The 19,258-nt window shown below is 39.6% G+C and overlaps 1 protein-coding gene across 2 annotated transcripts in view; it reads right to left on the bottom strand.

Annotated features, from left to right (window-relative positions):
- MAP3K19 (mitogen-activated protein kinase kinase kinase 19) overlaps window positions 1-19,258 on the bottom strand; it is a 67,059-nt gene that overhangs the window by 34,216 nt on the left and 13,585 nt on the right. For both annotated transcript variants that reach the window (XM_058694845.1, XM_058694854.1), the window contains 4 exons: window positions 10,011-10,199; window positions 7,409-7,563; window positions 4,842-4,957; window positions 1,873-1,988 (listed from right to left, as the gene is read on the bottom strand). In XM_058694845.1, the coding sequence (XP_058550828.1) occupies window positions 1,873-1,988; window positions 4,842-4,957; window positions 7,409-7,563; window positions 10,011-10,199 (576 nt within the window). The remainder of the gene's footprint in view (window positions 1-1,872; window positions 1,989-4,841; window positions 4,958-7,408; window positions 7,564-10,010; window positions 10,200-19,258) is intronic.

The following is a 19,258-nucleotide window of genomic DNA, read 5'->3' as shown; positions in this document are numbered from 1 at the left end:
CAAATGATGGCCAGGATACAGAGATACTGGATCTCTCTTCATTGCTGATGGGAATATAAAATGATAGAGCCACTCTGGAAAACTGTTTGGCAGTTTTTAAAAGGGTTAAACATACATTTGCCATATGATCCAGTATTTGGATTCCTGGACATGTATCCTAGAGAAATGAAAACGTATGTTTATATAGAAATCTGTACACAATTGCTCACAGTAGCTTTGTATATAATAGCCCAGAACTGGAAACAACCCTAAATGTCTCTCAACAGGTGAATAGTTAAGTAAACTGTAAACACCTGTGCCATAGAATACTCCTTAGCAATGCAAAGAAACTTGATACAACTTGGATCTATCTCAAAAGCATTATGCTGAGTAGAAAAACCAATCTCAAAAGTTTATACATATGAGAATTCCTTTTATATGACATTCTCAAAATGACAAAATTATGGAGATGGGTAACAGATCAGTGGTTGCCAGGCGTTAAGGATGGAGGAGGGTGTGGCTATTAAGAGGGCAGTAGGAAGGGATTCCCTTGGGGTGACAGAACAACTTTGTATCTTGACTGTGGTGATTCAAGGGATAAACGTCAAAGAACAGTACACTCAGACACATGCGCAAACAGAAAAAACAATGCATGCAAATACTAGTGAAATCCCAGCAAGGTCTGTAGCTTAGTTAATTATAATGTGTCAGTGTCAATTTCCCAGTTTTGACAACCTGCTAGAGTTACGATAATAGTTCCCTTTTGGGGAAGCTGGTGAAGGTTACACAGGACTTCTATGTACTATTTTTATAGGTTCCTGTGAATCTGTAATTATTTCAAAATAAAAAAGGGTTTTTTAAATTAAATTTTTGGTTTTTTTTTCTTTGTTGTTTTGGGATGATTTTTGGAAGGAGAAAAGGACTCAAAAATATTTACCATCTCCAAAAGTCCTCATTATTTATTATATTATAGTCCACACCTCATTAACTTTGTAAAATAAATAATTTGTGGCCATATTGTTTTCTTACCAACAAAATATAGAGCAGCAATACTTTTACCTGTCTGGGCTGTGTTAATTTTTGTAAAAATTCAAAAGGTACAAATGAATACACAGCACAAAGTCATCTCCAATTCTCTCCCTATAGGCAACAATTGTTACCATGTTACCAGTTTGTTGTATATCTTGGGTATTGGTCCACAGTTTTCTATGGATTACACTGTTACTAGTACTGTTACTGTACTGTGAGGGACTTCATGTGGAGTCATTCATCATGGTGGGGAGCCGGGGGTGACCAGGGCCAAGAGGAGGCACCTTCTTTGTGGTACCCTGTGATGGATTTGACATGATCAGATGAGTGATCTTCTCCTTTTCCACATGAACACACATAAACACAAGCTGCATTTTATTATTTAGTATCGGTTCAACTGCAACAATATTCTGTGGTATTAGATACATACACACAAAACGCAGGAGACTCTGAGCTGACTAGCTAATTACAGCTCTGAGATTAAACTTGTGGAGCACTGCCTTATTAATTTTGCTTTTAATTACCTTATGATTACATTTAGAAATAAATTATGATATATGATTGCTGTAAAATATTCAAGCAACACACATGAGGTAGTAGATGGAGTAGGTTATCCATTTTTTGTTAGTTTCTTTTTTTATATAAGTTTATATATTTATTTTGAGAGAGAAAGCGAGCAGGGAAAGGGCAGAGAGAGAGAGGAAGAGAGAGAGGGAATCCCAAGCAGGCTCCTCACTGTCAGTGCAGAGCCCAACACAGGGCTCAAACTCTCATGACCTGAGCCGAAACCAAAAGTCCAACACTTAAGAGATTGAGCCACCCAGGTGCCCTTTGTTGTTAGTTTCTTTAAAGAGAACATCTTACCTCACTGCTGCTGATACTTTGCAAGATTATATTTTGGTTTGTAGTAACTGTCATCCTATCAGTTGGAGAAGAGTTAGTATCATGACAAATATCAAGCAATGATTCAGCATGTCTTTCTGCCAAAAGAAATAGAATAATGTGTTTTGATAAGACTTATCTCCATCAATTTCGTCAGAAGATCTAGCTCTGTGTTCTAAGACTGGTTCCATTCTGTCAAAGATTTTCCTAAAATAGTGGTCTGGGATCCTGATGAAGCTTTAGGCAATACTTTTCACAGGGAAGGATGTGAGTGAGGATAACAAGAGTCCACAGAATGGATGTGTTTTTGTTTTTGTTTTTAAGTTGGGCAAAGCTGCCAAGTGAAACCCCTAACAATGGGCTGGAAATTACATTTGCTCTATAGTTACCAAAGACATGGCACATTTTCTGTGTAGCAGAAGTCACATTAAATTGGCAGAGTTCTGAGCACCCATGAACTCCCAGTTAGTTCCCAAGGGACAGTGCTCTCTTATATCATCCCCCTCCTGCTATCGTGACTTCTTCAAAATAAGCATGGGCTCTTCGATGAAAACGTCTTTCTCTTCCAATGGCTTTTCCATTTATTTTGTAACTGATACAAAATTGCACAAGATTATCTCTACTCAGATCGTCCATTTCTTCACCATATTTCCTCTCTGCAATCTATTTCCTGCCTCTATCTCATCACTGAAACTTCTCACTTCCTTGCCACATCTGCTTTGTAATCTCTTTTCCAATTTGACATTGTTTCCCTCTCCTTGCTTCTTGTAACTTTCTCCCAATCCCCTCCTCTCTCTCTCAGCGCCCTGAGTCCCTATGTACATACCACCCTCTAACTGTGGGTACACCTCCTTGGCTTGACCCCTTGCAGTTCTCCCACCATCCTCAATCCGCCAGGGATCTTACCTACTTCCAGGTCCTCACAGTCTCCTTTTTGTAGTGAACTCCCAAACTAACATACCAACCCACCCCTTCCCACCGGCCTGTCCAACAGAAAATCGCTACTTGCAAGTCCCAAGGTTCTGTCCAAATGCAATGCTTTAGAACCCATTGCCTTCTATATCCTCACCAAACCAGAGTGGTCTTCTATTTTATTGATTGCATTTCCATCTCCCCACTTCCCAGGGCTGAAACTTGGGAATCATATTTAACTCAACTCTCTCAACTTTTGTCTCTCTCAGCTTTACATCACTAAGTTATGTGAATTCTTCTTTCACAATAGCTCTTAGGCTCACCACACTCAGCACCTGTCAGGCACACTCCCACACCAAGCCCAGGACTCTTCCTGGTTCCTGTCACCACACACAGGCACTTCTATAGTTTCTTAATAGAGCTCCCTGCCATGAGTCTCTTCCTTTGAATCCACTCTTCACAATAACAACAGCTTAAATTTCCTAAAACATGGGTTTTCATCATTCCCTGGCTTAAAATTCTTTAGTGACTCTGTTTTATTGGGGGAAAAAAACCCTTCATTTAATGAGTATTCAATGGACTCAGTTTCTTTATGTATTTAATTTCTAGTCTCTTATTTGCCCCTATGATAAGTGAGGCTCATTTACAGCATGATGCCTCTGCTCCACAAAATTAAATCCCACTGTTTTTCGAGGACCAGATTGAATCTTACCGCTTTCATGAAACCTTCCTGGGAACAGCTTTGTTCCCTGCCTAGAAGTTTTGAATAAAAGCCAATCAGACCATAAAGTCAAGCAGCTTTCACAAGGTCACATATTGCTCAGTGGTACTTTCTTTCTTTCACTTTTCTCTGTGGCTGTTTCTGTCTTTGTTTTCCACCTATATCAAACCTTCTCTCTTGTTCTCTTCCTTCCAAATCTTACCCAGCATTTAAGGAACATAGTAAGTCCCTTCTCTTTCTTTTTTTTTTTTTATTTATTTATTTATTTTTTTAATATATGAAATTTACTGTCAAATTGGTTTCCATACAACACCCAGTGCTCATCCCAAAAGGTGCCCTCCTCAATACCCATCACCCACCCTGCCCTCCCTCCCACCCCCCATCAACCCTCAGTTTGTTCTCAGTTTTTAACAGTCTCTTATGCTTTGGCTCTCTCCCACTCTAACCTCTTTTTTTTTTTCCCTTCCCCTCCCCCATGGGTTTCTGTTACGTTTCTCAGGATCCACATAAGAGTGAAACCATATGGTATCTGTCTTTCTCTGTATGGCTTATTTCACTTAGCATCACACTCTCCAGTTCCATCCACGTTGCTACAAAAGGCCATATTTCATTTTTTCTCATTGCCACGTAGTATTCCATTGTGTATATAAACAGGCACATGAAAAGATGTTCAACGTCACTCCTTATCAGGGAAATACAAATCAAAACCACACTCAGATACCACCTCACGCCAGTCAGAGTGGCCAAAATGAAGAAATCAGGAGACTATAGATGCTGGAGAGGATGTGGAGAGACGGGAACCCTCTTGCACTGTTGGTGCAAATTGGTGCAGCCGCTCTGGAAAGCAGTGTGGAGGTTCCTCAGAAAATTAAAAATAGACCTACCCTATGACCCAGCAATAGCACTGCTAGGAATTTATCCAAGGGATACAGGAGTACTGATGCATAGGGGCACTTGTACCCCAATGTTTATAGCAGCACTCTCAACAATAGCCAAATTATGGAAAGAGCCTAAATGTCCATCAACTGATGAATGGATAAAGTCCCTTCTCTTTCAAGCTCACAACAAGCACTTTCTCTACTGACTTATGTGATGTGTCCCTTACCCTATTGAACACTTTCAGGAGTTTGGACAATGTTTTAGATTTCTTTACAACCCTTAAGGGTACCTAGCCTTGGACCTTCTATATAGTCACCGATTAATAAATAGTTGTTGGCTTGATTTCTTTAAATGAATCCATCAAACACATGTAGAAGAAAGAGTTCTAATAAGGCTTTTATAGTTGGGGAGCTTTTGAAAGTGGAATAGAAGTATTTACCTGGTTTTGGCATAGAGTTCATTAGAATGTCCAATAACTGCTGTTTCTTAAAACTATGTATTTGCGACACATAATGTATTGCTGATTTTCCACTAAAATCACAGAGTTTAGGATCTCTAGGAAGAATAGAATTAACATAAAAATTATTTAGTTAAATCTATTGAAAAAATATGAGAAGAAAAACATTGACATCAAATAAACAAAAGTAATCATGTGCTTTGGGGCTAACAAGAATGATTTTAAAGTGTATGAGATAGAAAGTGATAATTTTTCAAGATTTTAAATTAAAGGAATATTCTGTATATCTTATTCCCACTCCATCCTAAAAGTATTCCAATATTTGCAGAAAATGTCAAACTTTGGACAAAACTTTTCATAATTCTTTAATGACAAGTAAATCAAGTAAGGATCAAAACATCTTGATAAGCTGTTGTCTTATTACAAATAGCTGACTTGCTTAGTTTTTTCTTTCCAATGAGTTAAGCTTGCTTTCTTGATAGCTTTTTTTTTTTTTTTCTAATGCTAGCAGCTAGCCTTTTTGCCAGTCAAAACTGTAGAATAGAATAGAATCTCTCTTGAAAAGTAAGCTGGGGGCACCTGGGTGGCTTAGTCATTAAGAGTCCAACTTCGGCTCAGGTCATGATTTCGCAGTTCACGGGTTTGAGCCCCGCATTGGGCTCTGTGCTGACAGCTCAGGGCCTGGCGCCTGCTTCAGATTCTGTGTCTCCCTCTCTCTCTGCCCCTCCCCTACTCACAGTCTCTCTCTCTCTCTCTCTCTCTCTCTCTCTCAAAAATAAATTAAAACATTTTTAAAAATGTAAAAGAAAGAAAGAAAGAAAGAAAGAAAGAAAGAAAGAAAGAAAGAAAGAAAGAAAGAAAGAAAGAAAAAACTAAGCTGATATGCTTATTTCACAGGCTCTTGGATGAGTGGAGCGAACTTGTCATAAAGTCCCTCTGCATGACCTCTTCATCTTTCTTCGCCTTGCCCTGTGATTGTTAAGCCTGACCAGCTAATCTCAGGGCTCCTTGCAATAGTACAAATATCCTCTCCATGTTGCACTGAATCTGAGGATTAGATAGATAACAGCTCAGAGAGATTCAAAGGGCCAATAGTAAGAGCCCTATTGGCAGATTATGGTCTGCACTGGTCACATTCTGGGACACAGAACATGTTGAGCATGGTCTCCAACCTAACAGCTTTGAATTTGAATCTTTTTATTGCTATAGGACTGGGAAATGTTTTATCCTCTGAAAAAATAACCCCTTATGAGCTTTTCTCCATCAAAGGTCATGATTCAAAAGAAGTAGGATAGGACCAAGAATCAGGGGACTGCCTCTGTCTTTTTTTTTTTTTTTTAATTTTTTTTCCCAATGTTTTTTATTTATTTTTGGGACAGAGAGAGACAGAGCATGAACGGGGGAGGGGCAGAGAGAGAGGGAGACACAGAATCGGAAACAGGCTCCAGGCTCTGAGCCATCAGTCCAGAGCCTGACGCGGGGCTCGAACCCACAGACCGCGAGATCGTGACCTGGCTGAAGTCGGACGCTTAACCGACTGTGCCACCCAGGCGCCCCAGTGCCTCTGTCTTGATAAGTGGCCTTAAGCAAGTCACTTAACTCCTTGGGACTTCAGTTTGCTCATTTGCCTTGATTAGTGTTTCTCAATGTGGCACTTTTTGATTTCCTATATTCTGGACCCCACTCCAGGCCTACTGAACACCATCTCTGGGGTGCTGTCCGGTACTCTCCATGTTAAACAATCTCTTTAGTTGTTTCTTAACACTAAAGTCTAAAGTAGCTTCAAACTTCCATCTTTATCCTATTATAGTAACTGGTCCTTTTACAATAGCTCGTGTTCTTGACTATGCTTTTGTTCTTGAAGCTCTCTTCTACTTTTTTTTTCTTTCCAAAACAAAATTCATATGAAATTCTGAGAAAGAGCTGCCCATCTGTTCTTATTGGATGATAAGATATCTAGGTAACAGCATTAGGAAACTGCAATTCTAACATGAAAAACTGCTTATTAACCTACTGATTTTTTTAAAAAGTCAATTGTTTACTTCCCCTTCCCCTAAAAGAACATGCTGGCATACAGTAATTTTTAGATAATTAGAAATCAGTATTATAAATTGCTTTTGATAATTGACAATGCTTTCTGAAATAATTAGTAACATGTTGGGGGTAAGAAGCTACATACTCAAGGATTATCTGACATTCTAAAAAAAAAAAAAAAGAAGAAGAATTATTTGACATTCTTCATAAGTACCAAAAGAGTATTTACACAAATAAAACAAATAGTCAACATCATAAAAATAATAGATAGCAACATCTAACATTTGCACATTACTTTGCAACTGCTGAAGTCCCTTTTATGAACATGAATTTGCATTCGATATATAAAATTTTTTTAAGATTTTACTATGAAGCAATTTCTATACCCAATGTGGGGCTTGAACTTAACAACCCTGAGGTCCAGAGCTGCGTGTCTCTAAGTTCACAAGTGACTTCTGACAATAACAATGACATAGACTCTCTTCCACTGGTGCCAACTGACCACTCATACTCACGCATGATGCCTGAGGAGCTCAGACAGAACCTCCACAGGTCTGTAGACTGTTAACATATCAAGACTCTCAAACAGATCCACATCCCTCACAGCCAGCATCAGAGGGGTCAAGCCATGTTGGTTTGGGAAATTTATATCCAGGAACTCTTCAGATGCCTTTGAAAACATGAAGCTTTATTTTTATTATGTTTTTACTATTTATACTAATCTTTGCATTTTCCTTGCTTAGCCAAATTCTCATTTTAACTTCAATACATTCTTTTTCTGTTGTTGTTTTAAGTTTATTTATTTTTGAGGTGGGGGAAGGGGAGAGAGAGCAAAAGACAGAATCCCAAGCAGGCTCCATGCTGTCATCACAGAGCCTGATATGGGGCTCTGGCTCACAAAGCATGAGATCATGACCTGAGCCAAGATCCAGAGTCAGATGCTTAACTGACTGAGCCATCCAGGCACCCCAGCTTCAACACATTCTTTCTCAATATCTATATTGATGAGGAGCTGATGAATTGAAAGAACACAGGCCTGAGAGACAGACCCGGGTTTGAATTTTACCTCCTTAAGCTGATTATTTAACCTCCCTGATAGGATTATATCAAGGGCACTTGATAAGATCACCCTGTTAAAATAAAGGATATCCAGCTAAACAATAATTTTCACTGGCGACACAGTAATACTAAAAAATTTACTTGGTATTTATCTGAAGTTCAAATTTAACCACGTGTCCTGTATGTTTGTTTGTAAAATCCAGCAGTCCTACTCACTGACCTTCAGAATCCTCAGCTCTAGAGTAGGAATAACAATGTCTTCTTTGTGGGGTTGTTTTGATGATTGGTGATAGAATATGAAAAGCACTGAGCAGAGTGTTTGACACATGCTCAGTAAACATTTCTGGAATGAATGAATGAGTTACAAAAATAAGGCAGGTGTGTGTGTGTGTGTGTGTGTGTGTGTATGTATACACACACACACACACACATATATATACACATATAGTCAAATGCAGGTGGATATACAGATGATATTCGTTGTTTTAATGAAAGCAAAATTTAATTTGGATAATTCAGAACTGAAAAACCACTGTAAGGCCAAATTATCCAAACTGTTTCTTTTATTTACCAAAATAATTTGCTACTTTCCATCTCTATTTCACTTTATGCCATGTCAGTATAGTCTTGTGTTTCTACCTCAGTTTCTCTAGGGACAAACTAGAGATAATGATATTACCTCAGAGGGGTGCTATGGGAATTAATTAATTTTTTTTCAGTCTCTGAAAAGAAGTCACCTCTTAATATCACTGTTTATTATTAGCTAGCACCAACACGAAAGGTTTAAACTGAGAGTAGTCTTGCAATAGCACATTAATTCAGCACCTGCTTATTAAACTTTGGATTCAGGTACAGACACCAGTTTCTTAAAATGTGGCTGCTAATCTTTATGGGTGAAAATGTGGTTATGAAAACAGATACTGGATTGTAACAACCGTTATGAATACCATTAAAATAAAATTTATTGTCTTTCAAAAAATTTCTTAAAATTTTTTTTTCAATGTTCATTTATTTTTGAGAGACAGAGACAGAGTGTGAGGGGCAGAGACAGAAGGAGATAAAGAATCTGAAGCAGGCTCCAGGCTCTGAGAGGTAAGCACAGAGTCCAATGCGGGGCTCAAACTCACGAGCCATGAGATCATGACCTGAGTTGAAGTCAGACGCTTAACTGACTGAGCCACCCAGGCACTCCTAAAAAATTTCTAAGCTTTAGTCATGGTTTATGACAATTTTAGACTATTGTTTAGTACAACAAAAGTATTTAAGGAGTTCTTTGGATTTTGTTGTAGATCCCCTTGAACTCTAGGTGACCAGAATATTGTTCACTTTTTCTTTATCTGTTTGTGTCTTGCCCATAAGGGAATGGAAGAAACTGTTTCCTAGCAGCAATTGATTTTCTTTCAGTTGGAAGGTCATGTGATCTGACAGTATCTCTGAAGGTAAATACCAAGAATAGACAGTTGCTGGTCACCAACAATTAGAGTCCTTGGTTATGCATATGGTTTTGTAAGTTACTTCAGGAAAGAGGATCTATGGGTAGAAAATCTAAATAAGAAAATCAATAACTTGGGAAGAAAGTATTTTAAAAACATATCCTTTTAACTCCTTTAGTTACAACTAAATATTATGCAAAGCATAAGCTCTCTGATTCCCTTTTCAGGCTAAAGATAATAAGTGCAGCTGGTCCAAAGGGATCTAAACAGCAATTGTACAATAGGCAATGATGTCAAGGGAACTCCTCTGAGCAAGTTGACAGCAGTTCTCTGGGGGGCATCCTGGGAGCATGTTATTTCCCATGGGTGCTATGTGACTTCTTCTAGCATCCAGCTGGAGGAAGGTAGATATAGCCTGCTGTTGTGTTCTTTTATTATCCTGTTTTCCACCCCAATGTCCTATTTGATCCTGTTTCTTTCTATTTTCTGCCTGAAACTTTCTAGGACTGCATTTGAAAAGAACTCATTTTTATTTAAAATGAGTCATATGTAGTCTATGCCTTTCATATCACTCACCCACCCACCTACCTACACAAAGGCAGAAGCAAACATCAATATAACTGACCAGCAAGTGTTGAAGTTGTTCAAGATCACCTTGCCATGAAGTTTGTAGAAGTTGCATTTGGGGAGCCTGGATTCCATTGATAGCCAAGAGTTGTCTTTGGACGTGGCAATTAGCCACATGAACTGCAGTTTGATTGCTGTAATTACAAAGGGTGATATCTGCTCCCTTTTCCAGAAGAAATTCAACAACCTGCAACAGCACAACATTCTTATGTAGCATCTTTGAGTGCAAAGAGTATCTTCAGGGCTATGCAGAAAACTTAGACATGACTTTGATTCATGATACAGAAAAATAGAATAAGAGGAGCATAAAAATGAAGAATTGATTTTGATGCAGCTGACTGCTATTTGCCTTTTTTTTAAAAAAGATTTTATTTTTAAATAACCTGTATAACCAACGTGGGGCTCAATCTTTACAACCTTGAGATCAGGAGTCACATTCTTTACCAGCTAAGACAGCCAGGTAACCTTTGGGGATACTATCTTTGTCTTAAAACTAGATGTCTGTGAGTATTTTATGTTAAACCCACATAAAGCATCAAAGTCCTACTAGTATCACCTACAATTTGGAATATAAAACCCCTAAGTTTAGACATAGATCCTTGAATGTTGCAAGTATTTCCACAAGTATTTCTAGGGAGCAAATAAATGCTATTCAAAATATTGAATGCATAATTTATTCAACAAATAGGATTGAGTGATTAGCATTGGTCAAGAACTGTCCTTGGTGCTGAGACTTCAACAATGAAGAAGGCAGGGACCAGCCTTGAAGGCATTTACGAACTAGTGAGGAAAAAAGACAGATAAAAAGACAAATTGCAACACAGTGTGTTAATGCATTGATAGGGTAAATATAGAAGGCTGAGGGTGGGGGCGCCTGGGTGGCTCGGGTTGGTTAAGCATCCGACTTCAACTCAGGTCATGATCTCACGGTCCGTGTGTTCGAGCCCTGCGTCAGGCTCTGTGCTGACCGCTCAGAGCCTGGAGCCTGTTTCAGATTCTGTGTCTCCCTCTCTCTCTGCCCCTCCCCTGTTCATGCTTTGTCTCTCTCTGTCTCAAAAATAAATAAACGTTAAAATTAAAAAAAAATAAAGAAGGCTGAGGGTGTACTTAGAAGAAGTGTATTAAGCTGTCTTGGGACAGTTTAAGTCCAAGAAGACTTAAGTTTAAGCCTTAAGAGAAAATTATGTTTTTATTTTAAAAAGAAGTTTAAGTCCAAGAGAAAATTATGTCTAAGCTGAGAACCAAGGGATCAGAGATGCAGTTAACCAGGCAAAGACTGGGGGAAAGATTGCTTCAAGCAAAGGATATAGGATAAAGTACTGTGGATGCTATGGACTGAATTATTTCTCCTCAACATTCATATGTTGAAGCCTTAACCTCCAATGTGACTGTATTTGGAGAGGGGGCCTCTGGGAAGTAATTAAGGTTAAATGAGATTGTAAAGATGGGGCCCTGATCTGATAGGATTAGTGTCACACAAGAGAACTTGTTCTCTCTCTCTCTCTCTGCCAAGTGAGGACACAGAGAGAAGGTAGCCTTCTATAAGTCAGCAAAAAAGTTCTCACTAGAAACCAAATTGTCCAGAATCTTGATATTGGACTTCCCAGTTACCAGAACCATGAAAAAAATAATTTCTATTGTGGAACCTTAGTGGCTCAGTCAGTTAAGCATCCAACTCTTGATCTCCCTCCAGGTTGTGAGTTCAAGCCCCATGTTGGGCTCCATGCCAGGTATGAAGCCTACTTAAAAAAAAAAAAAAACAACAAAACACACCACCTAATTTCCATTGTTTAAGCTACTCAGCTATGGTATGTTTGCTATGGAAAGCCCAAGATGACTAATACAGAGGGCAAAAGAACAAATAACATTTAAAGCTCTGGAAGGAATTAGGCATAGCTGGAGCTCAGGATGGGGGAAGGAGGGTAAGGAAATGTGACGGAGAGGTCAAGAGTAGCTAAATCCTAAAAGGCTTTACCAACTCCATTTAGGAATATAGTTGTATCTCCAGTGAAAGATTTTAAACAGAGGGATGACATGATGAGATCAGCATTTCAAAAAAATTACTGTGGAGGGGCGCCTGGGTGGCACAGTCGGTTGAGCAACAGACTCCAGCTCAGATCATGATCTTGTGGTTTGTGAGTTTGAGCCCCGTGTCGGGCTCTCTGCTGACAGCTTGGAGCCTGGAGCCTGCCTCGGATTCTGTGTCTCCCTCTCTCTCTGTCCCTCCCCTGCTCATGCTCTGTCTCAGAAATAAATAAACATTAAAAAAAATTACTGTGGATAAGGGTAGAAGTTGGGAGACCAATGAGATTGCTACAGTAGCTTCATGGAGAAAAAATGGCTACTGAATCAGGGAAATAGATTGATTCTACTGAATCAGTCAGTAGAAATGGAGTGACTGAGGGTATAATCCATGAACACTTAGGAGGTAGGGCTAATTAGATGTTGGTGTTGATGGTGAGTCAGAAATCAAGATAACTCTCAGGTGTTTTACTTCAGTCCATTTTTGTCTATCTTTCCTACTGTCACTGCAGACAGGGCTACCATGATCTGTTGCCTGAAACAATGCAATGACCTTCTAATAAGTCTCTCCATTTCCAAATACCTTTGTCTGAAACTCATTACAACGGACAGAATAAAAAAGTTAGATAACTGTAAGTGTTACGAGGATGTGAAGAAATCAGAACACATATACACTGCTGTAAATGGTACAGCCACTTTATTTTTTATTTTTTATTTTTTTTTAAATTTTTTTTTTTTTAACGTTTATTTATTTTTGAGACAGAGAGAGACCGAGCATGAACGGGGGAGGGTCAGAGAGAGGGAAACACAGAATCTGAAACAAGCTCCAGGCTCCGAGCCATCAGCACAGAGCCCGACGCGGGGCTCGAACTCACGGACCCGCGAGATCGTGACCTGAGCCGAAGTCGGCCGCCCAACCGACTGAGCCACCCAGGCGCCCCTGGTACAGCCACTTTAAAAAGCATTCTGGGGGCACCTCGGTGGCTCAGTTGGTTAAGTGTCTAACTTTGGTTCAGGTCACGATCTTGCAGTTTGGGGGTTTGAGCCCTGCACTGGGCTCTGTGCTGAAAGCATGGAGCCTGGAGCCTGCTTCAGATTCTTGTCTCCCTCTCTTTCTCTGCCCGTCACGCTCCCTCTTTCTCTCTCTCGCCCTCTCCCTCTCTCTCTCAAAAATAAGTACTTAAAAAAAATTTTAAAAAGCATTCTGGGATTTCCTCAAATGATTAAACATACAGTTTCCATATGATTCAGTTAAGTCCACTTCTAGGAATTCTAGGAGTGGAATGAAAGAGAAATTAAAATATATGATAACTTTAAACTGTATGCAAATGTTTATGGCAGCATTGTTCATAGTAACCAAAACATGGAAACAACCCAAATTTCCATCAATGGACAAATGAATAAATAAAATATAGTATACCCATATAATAGAATATTATTCAGCTATAAAAAGGAATGAAATACTGATGCATGCTGCAACATGAACCTTGAAAACAGTATGCTAAGTAAAAGAAGCAATCACAAAAGATCACATATTATATGATTCTGTTTATATGAAAGTCCAGAATAGGAAAATCTACAGAGACAGAAAGTAGATTAGTAGTTGCTTAAGGGCTATAGCAGGGAAAGGGAGGAAAGATAGAAAGTGATAGCTGAAGGGACAGGGCTTCTTTTTGGGGGGGCAGGGAGGTGTAGAGTTCTTTTTGGGATGATGAAAATGTTTTAAAATTGACTGTGGAGATGATTGCACATTAATGTGATTATATTAAAAACCAATGGATTCCACACTTTAAATGGGTGAATTGTATGATATGTGAATTATATCTCAATAAAGCAGTTTTTAAAAATCCCTCTTCATGCCTTTGTGGCCCTGCAGGATCTGGACCTGGCCTTCCTTTCCAGCCTCATCTTATGCCACTCTTCCTCCTTCCTCTGCAAGTTCTAGTCACATTTTTGCCTTAATATGCAAGCTTCTTCCTAACCAAAAGGGTTATCTCTGTTATTCTCTCTCCCCCAACTGCTCTTCAAATGTCATCATTCATCATTATTTTACTTAGCATAAATGTAACCACCTCAGTGGGGATTTTTCCAGCCACCTTATCAAAAGATGATTCACTCTACTGGTTACTTTAAAGAACTAAGAGTAATTTGTAATTTAACTAAGTGCTTTTTGTTTCCTTATTTGTTGTGTTTCACCTTCAATAGAATGTAAGTCCAACATTGCAGGAGACCTTATCACATGAATAAATGTTTAAGGAATGAGTGAATGAACAATTTAAGATAAATAGGTGGTGATGCTATTTAATAAAATGGAAAGCACTGATGCTGGCACTCCTCAGAAGAATTAGATTTGGGGATAAAGACAAAGAAGACAATGAGGACATACTGTGTTTGAGGTCTTTGACATGAGATGTAAATGGAGATATATGGTTGGAAGCTCAATATACCATATATATACTCACACAGATCTAGATCTAGATCTAGAACATATATGTATATGTCTGTGTATACAGTGTGTATATACTATACACACACACAGAGGAATTCAGGTGAGAGATGTGGGCTGAAGTACAGAACTAAGAGCTATCCCCACAATATTAGGCAACACCAATATTTAATGGATGAAAAAAAAAAAGAATCCATAATGAGACTAGGGAGATACTGCCTGGGAGGTGAGGTGAAAATACAGGAAGAAGCTAATGGAAGAAAGCATTTCATGAAAAATTGGTGTTTAAAGTCGCTAAGATCTGATAGGTAACAAAGGACATTATAGGGCATGTTGGCAAGAGCAGTTTCAGTGGAGTAGTAGGGAAGAATGCCAGACTGCAGTAGTCTTAAGAGGTGAGAAAGTGGAGGCAGTGAGAATCAACCAAAGGAGCACTCTTTATAGGGGCTGTTGAAAGAGAATTCTCCAGGGGCACCTGTGTGGCTCAGTAGATTAAGTGTCTGATTCTAGACTTCAGCTCAGGTCATGATCTCTCAGTTTGTGAGATACAGCCCCATGTCTGCCTCTGTGCTGACAGTGTGAAGCCTGCTTGGGATTCATTCTCTCTACCCCTCTCTCTCTCAAAATAAATAAATAAACATTAAAAAAAGAAATGGGGTGCCTGGGTGGCTCAGTCGGTTAAGCGTCCGACTTGGGCTCAGGTCATGATCTCACAGTTTGTGGGTTTAAGCCCCACGTGGGGCTCTGTGCTGACAGCTCAGAGCCTGGAGCCTGCCTCGAATTCTGTGTCTCCCTCGCTCTCTGCCCCTCCCCTTCTCCCGTTCTCTCTCTCTCTCTCTCAAAAATAAATAAACATTAAAAAAAGAGAGAGAAAAAGAAAAACAATTCTCCAGAAACTCCGGGAACTTGTGTTCTTGTAGGTCTTGTGAAAAGAGGCACTGACTGCCTTTGCTCTAGACCATATTTAAAAATTTTTTTTAAATTTTTTATTTATTTCTGAGAGAGTGAGCAGGGGAGGGTTAGAGAAAGAGGGAGACAGAGGATCTGAAGCAGGCTCTGTGCTAAGAGTGGAGAGCCTGATGCAGGGCTTGAACTCACGAACCATGAGATCATGACCTGAGCCAAAATCGGACATCCAACTGACTGAGCCACCCAGGTGCCCCTAGACTATGTTTTCAAAGATGTTTGTATAGTGAGTGACTTTGCAAGGTAGACATAATGTCTCTTCCTGGAGCATTGGGAAAACATGCTTACTTTCCTAGGTTTCCTAAGCTCAGGTTTCCTCTCTTATAATTCAACCCATTGTATGTGCAGGTATCACCTCTTCATACTGCCCTGTAGAAACTGGGGCTCAGAGAACTGAAGCAAATGCTGATACTATTATCATTACTTTTGTGAATAGTAAACTGTCATTTTTCTGACTCAGGAGTCTCATGTCTTCTGCCAGACTCTGGAACTGTGGTAGGCTAACTTATTAGGTAGCAAGTAAGGAAAAATCTCAGATACTTCACAGTTCCTAATTTTTGCAAAAAAATGAGGTGATTCTGAAAGAGATAGGAATGACAGAAGAAGAACGAGGGCTTCGTGGGGGGTAATTAATGAGATTTAAAGAAAGTTCATGGGAAGTGGTAGCAAATACATTGACCAAATTGTATGGTCGATTAGGTAATAAATGATCCTCCATTTTATTGACTATTAACGCCTGTTTAAGGAATTGGGAGGCAGTTAAAGGCTAAGTGCCAGGAAATAAGTTCAAAAACAACTGCTTCCTGGTTTTTGATGATTTTTCTATGGGTGTTATCTTCCTCACCCATCTGGCAGTCAGCCTCACGACCATGCCACTATAACAAATAATACTAAGATTTGTCCTGGGTAGGCAAAAGGTTCTACTTCCTTTTAGACAACAGTTACAGAGATACGTATCTTTTCTGGGCTGGAAAGAAGGAAAATTCATGACTGATACGGGCAAAAACCAGGCAAACTTGGAACTTTGGCTCATTCATTTGGGATATGGGTAGTGAGATGCATTATGCTTGTTAAGGAAGAGTGACATTCATTATCTTAACAGCTCAGTCCTTCCTGCTGACAACCTTAGATCTATTTAATGATGATAGTGAGGTCTCAGAATTTTTTGCAGTGGGTTGCAGCCACTGTAAGGGAGCTTTAGACCTCCTGGGGAGATTTCCTTGAGCGGACAAATTCCCATGATAAATCACAGAACTAGTGTTCAGGTTCTTATGCCCTGGATGGGATTATAATACTGTTGAAGATGACCCAATGGTAAGAGAGAAAATGACACAAAGAAATCTAACAAATTTTTTTAAGTAAAATTCTTTTTCTTTTCTTTTTTTATTTCCTTTTTTTTAAAAAAATTAAGCCTTATTTATTCTTGAAAGAGAGAGAAAGAGAACGAGTGGGGGAGAGGCAGAGAGAGAGGGAGACAGAAAATCTAAAGTGGACTCTGAGCTGACAGCAGCGAGACAGATGCAGGGCTCAAACTCATGAAATGAGAGATCATGACCTGAGCCAAAGTCTGATGCTCAACCAACTGAGCCACTCAGGTGCCTCATTAGCAAATTTTTGTAATTAACCCCACTACCCTGGAAAACTCTTCTATTCCTTATGTTAAAACCAGGTAAAAATTTAAAGATGTTATCATGACAAAGGATTATCAAATGATTCAGATTAAGGTAGAATCCTTAAAAAAAAGAAAAAAAGGCCCTACTATGAAAACCCAGCCTGAGTCAACCAAAGGGTGCAAACCCTGAAGCTCCAGTAAGAAAGTAATGTGCCTATGGCCACTGAGTCAAGGGATCCCTGAGGCTGAAATCAATGGTGTCAGTAACAACGACCTTGCCACCTGATAGAGTGCTTTGTATGGACCAAAAACATTATAAGTTCATTTTGTTGAACAAGAAGAAGCCTCAATGCTTCTGGAAACCAAAAATAAATATGCGTTGCTTATTGGTCTGGAGCCATTCTCTTTCACCATGTTCCTAATCCCTCCCTCCCCCTGTACCTCAACCTCAACTGCTTTAAAGATAAAGATCATTATAAGTGGGGCCAAGGATACACAGTCTTCAAAGGGGCCTGAAGGCTATAGCCACTGACATGACTAGGTTGATGAACAGTGGGAAAGGAGAGACTCAAACTTTTATGGGTCTCTTAGATACAGATTCCCAAGTCACCATCCTGCCTAGTCCCTTGGGAAAAGTGGGTGCCTGAACTCAGTTAATGGGGTTTGAGCAAAGTTTGCAGTAGGTAAGGAAAGCTAAAATGATTCTGTGGGCAGGGCCCCTTGGGCCAATTCAGTGGATTATAGCTGTGGCTTCCATCTGAATGTGTAATGGGAATTAATGTGTTATACATGTATACTCCCTAATTCCATTAAGTGTCAAGAGGATTCTTCTGATTGTGATGAGCTATTATGTAGAGAAGTGCTAGTATCTTCAGAGTTCCTGACCCTTTTCAGTCTATGACAATAATTTTGCCAATTGGGGAGCTTCTGGCAAAGGGAGGCAGCCTCTATCTGGAGGTATTTCTTGGGGATTTGGACTTGTTGCCTCTTTGGCATGTCTACTAGATACATCACTTTTAAAAAGCAGATATTAGGGGTGCCTGACTGGCTCAGCTGGTTAAGCATGCAATGCTTGATCTCAGGTCTATGAGTTTGAGCCCCACACTGGGTGAGGGATTACTTAAAAAAATAAATACATTTTAAAAGGCAGATATTAGCTTGCTAGTGGGTTCTTGTCAAAACTGAATGCCTAATCCAAGGAGATCTTATGGCTCTCAAGTGCAATATTTCCATTTTGGGGGTGAGTCAACTAGAACTCAATGAATAACAAGGTAGGAAAAGCCCAACAAGCCTTGTTTGTCAAGTGGAAATGGTGTATTTAAGAATGCAACCAGTCTGGGCACATTGGCATCTCTGATTTACATGAAAAAAAAATGGTATCTTTCCCTTTGCTGGAAATTTTAACCCCCACACCACCACCTGAAGCAAAACTGCTGGCTTAGGGGTACTTTCCTTCACAAGGATTTCCCTTGGTGCCTGGGTGTATGTCACTAATGGTTTAGCCAAGATGAAATCTGATGGTGTGCACTGGACTATTGCAGCTGTTTGGCCTCAGTGCCAGCTATGCAGAATTGACAATGGACATGTTGTTCCACTCAATGGGTAGAACTCAAGGCTGTTCTCAAGCTCTGACCAATACTCCCCTTGATGAACCTTGTTATATTTTTATGGATTCTTGGGCTGCTGCTAATGGTCTAGCTCTTGGGTCTACCACTAAGAAAATTCCAGACTGGCAGATTAAAAACACTTCTCTTGGAGCACCTGGGTGGCTCAGTCAGTTAAGTGTCTGATTCTTGATATTGGCTCAGGTCATGATCTTAGGTTGTGGGATCCAACCCTGTAATGGGCTCCACACTGAGCATGGATTCTCCCTCTTCATCTCTGTCTGCCCTTCCCCCAATCTTTCTCACTCTCTCTCAAAACAAATAAATAAACATTTAAACAAAACAAAACAAAACAAGATACTTCTCTTTAGGGACATGACCTATGGAAATAAATTGTCTGGGTCAATTCATGTAGAACTCCAATGCAAGGATCCATTCTCTGATGAGACAGACCAGAATAAAACTAGTGAACGATCCTGCACAACCCAGATTGCCTCCATTGCTGCCTGAAACCATCACCTTATTAGACATGGCAACACAGCCATAAATACAGACTGGGCACAAAGTAGAGAACTCTGTTTCAGACACAGGGGTGA

Source organism: Neofelis nebulosa, chromosome 2, assembly GCF_028018385.1.
Source record: "Neofelis nebulosa isolate mNeoNeb1 chromosome 2, mNeoNeb1.pri, whole genome shotgun sequence".
NCBI lineage: Eukaryota > Metazoa > Chordata > Mammalia > Carnivora > Felidae > Neofelis > Neofelis nebulosa.
This window is presented reverse-complemented; position numbering and strand designations above follow the sequence as displayed.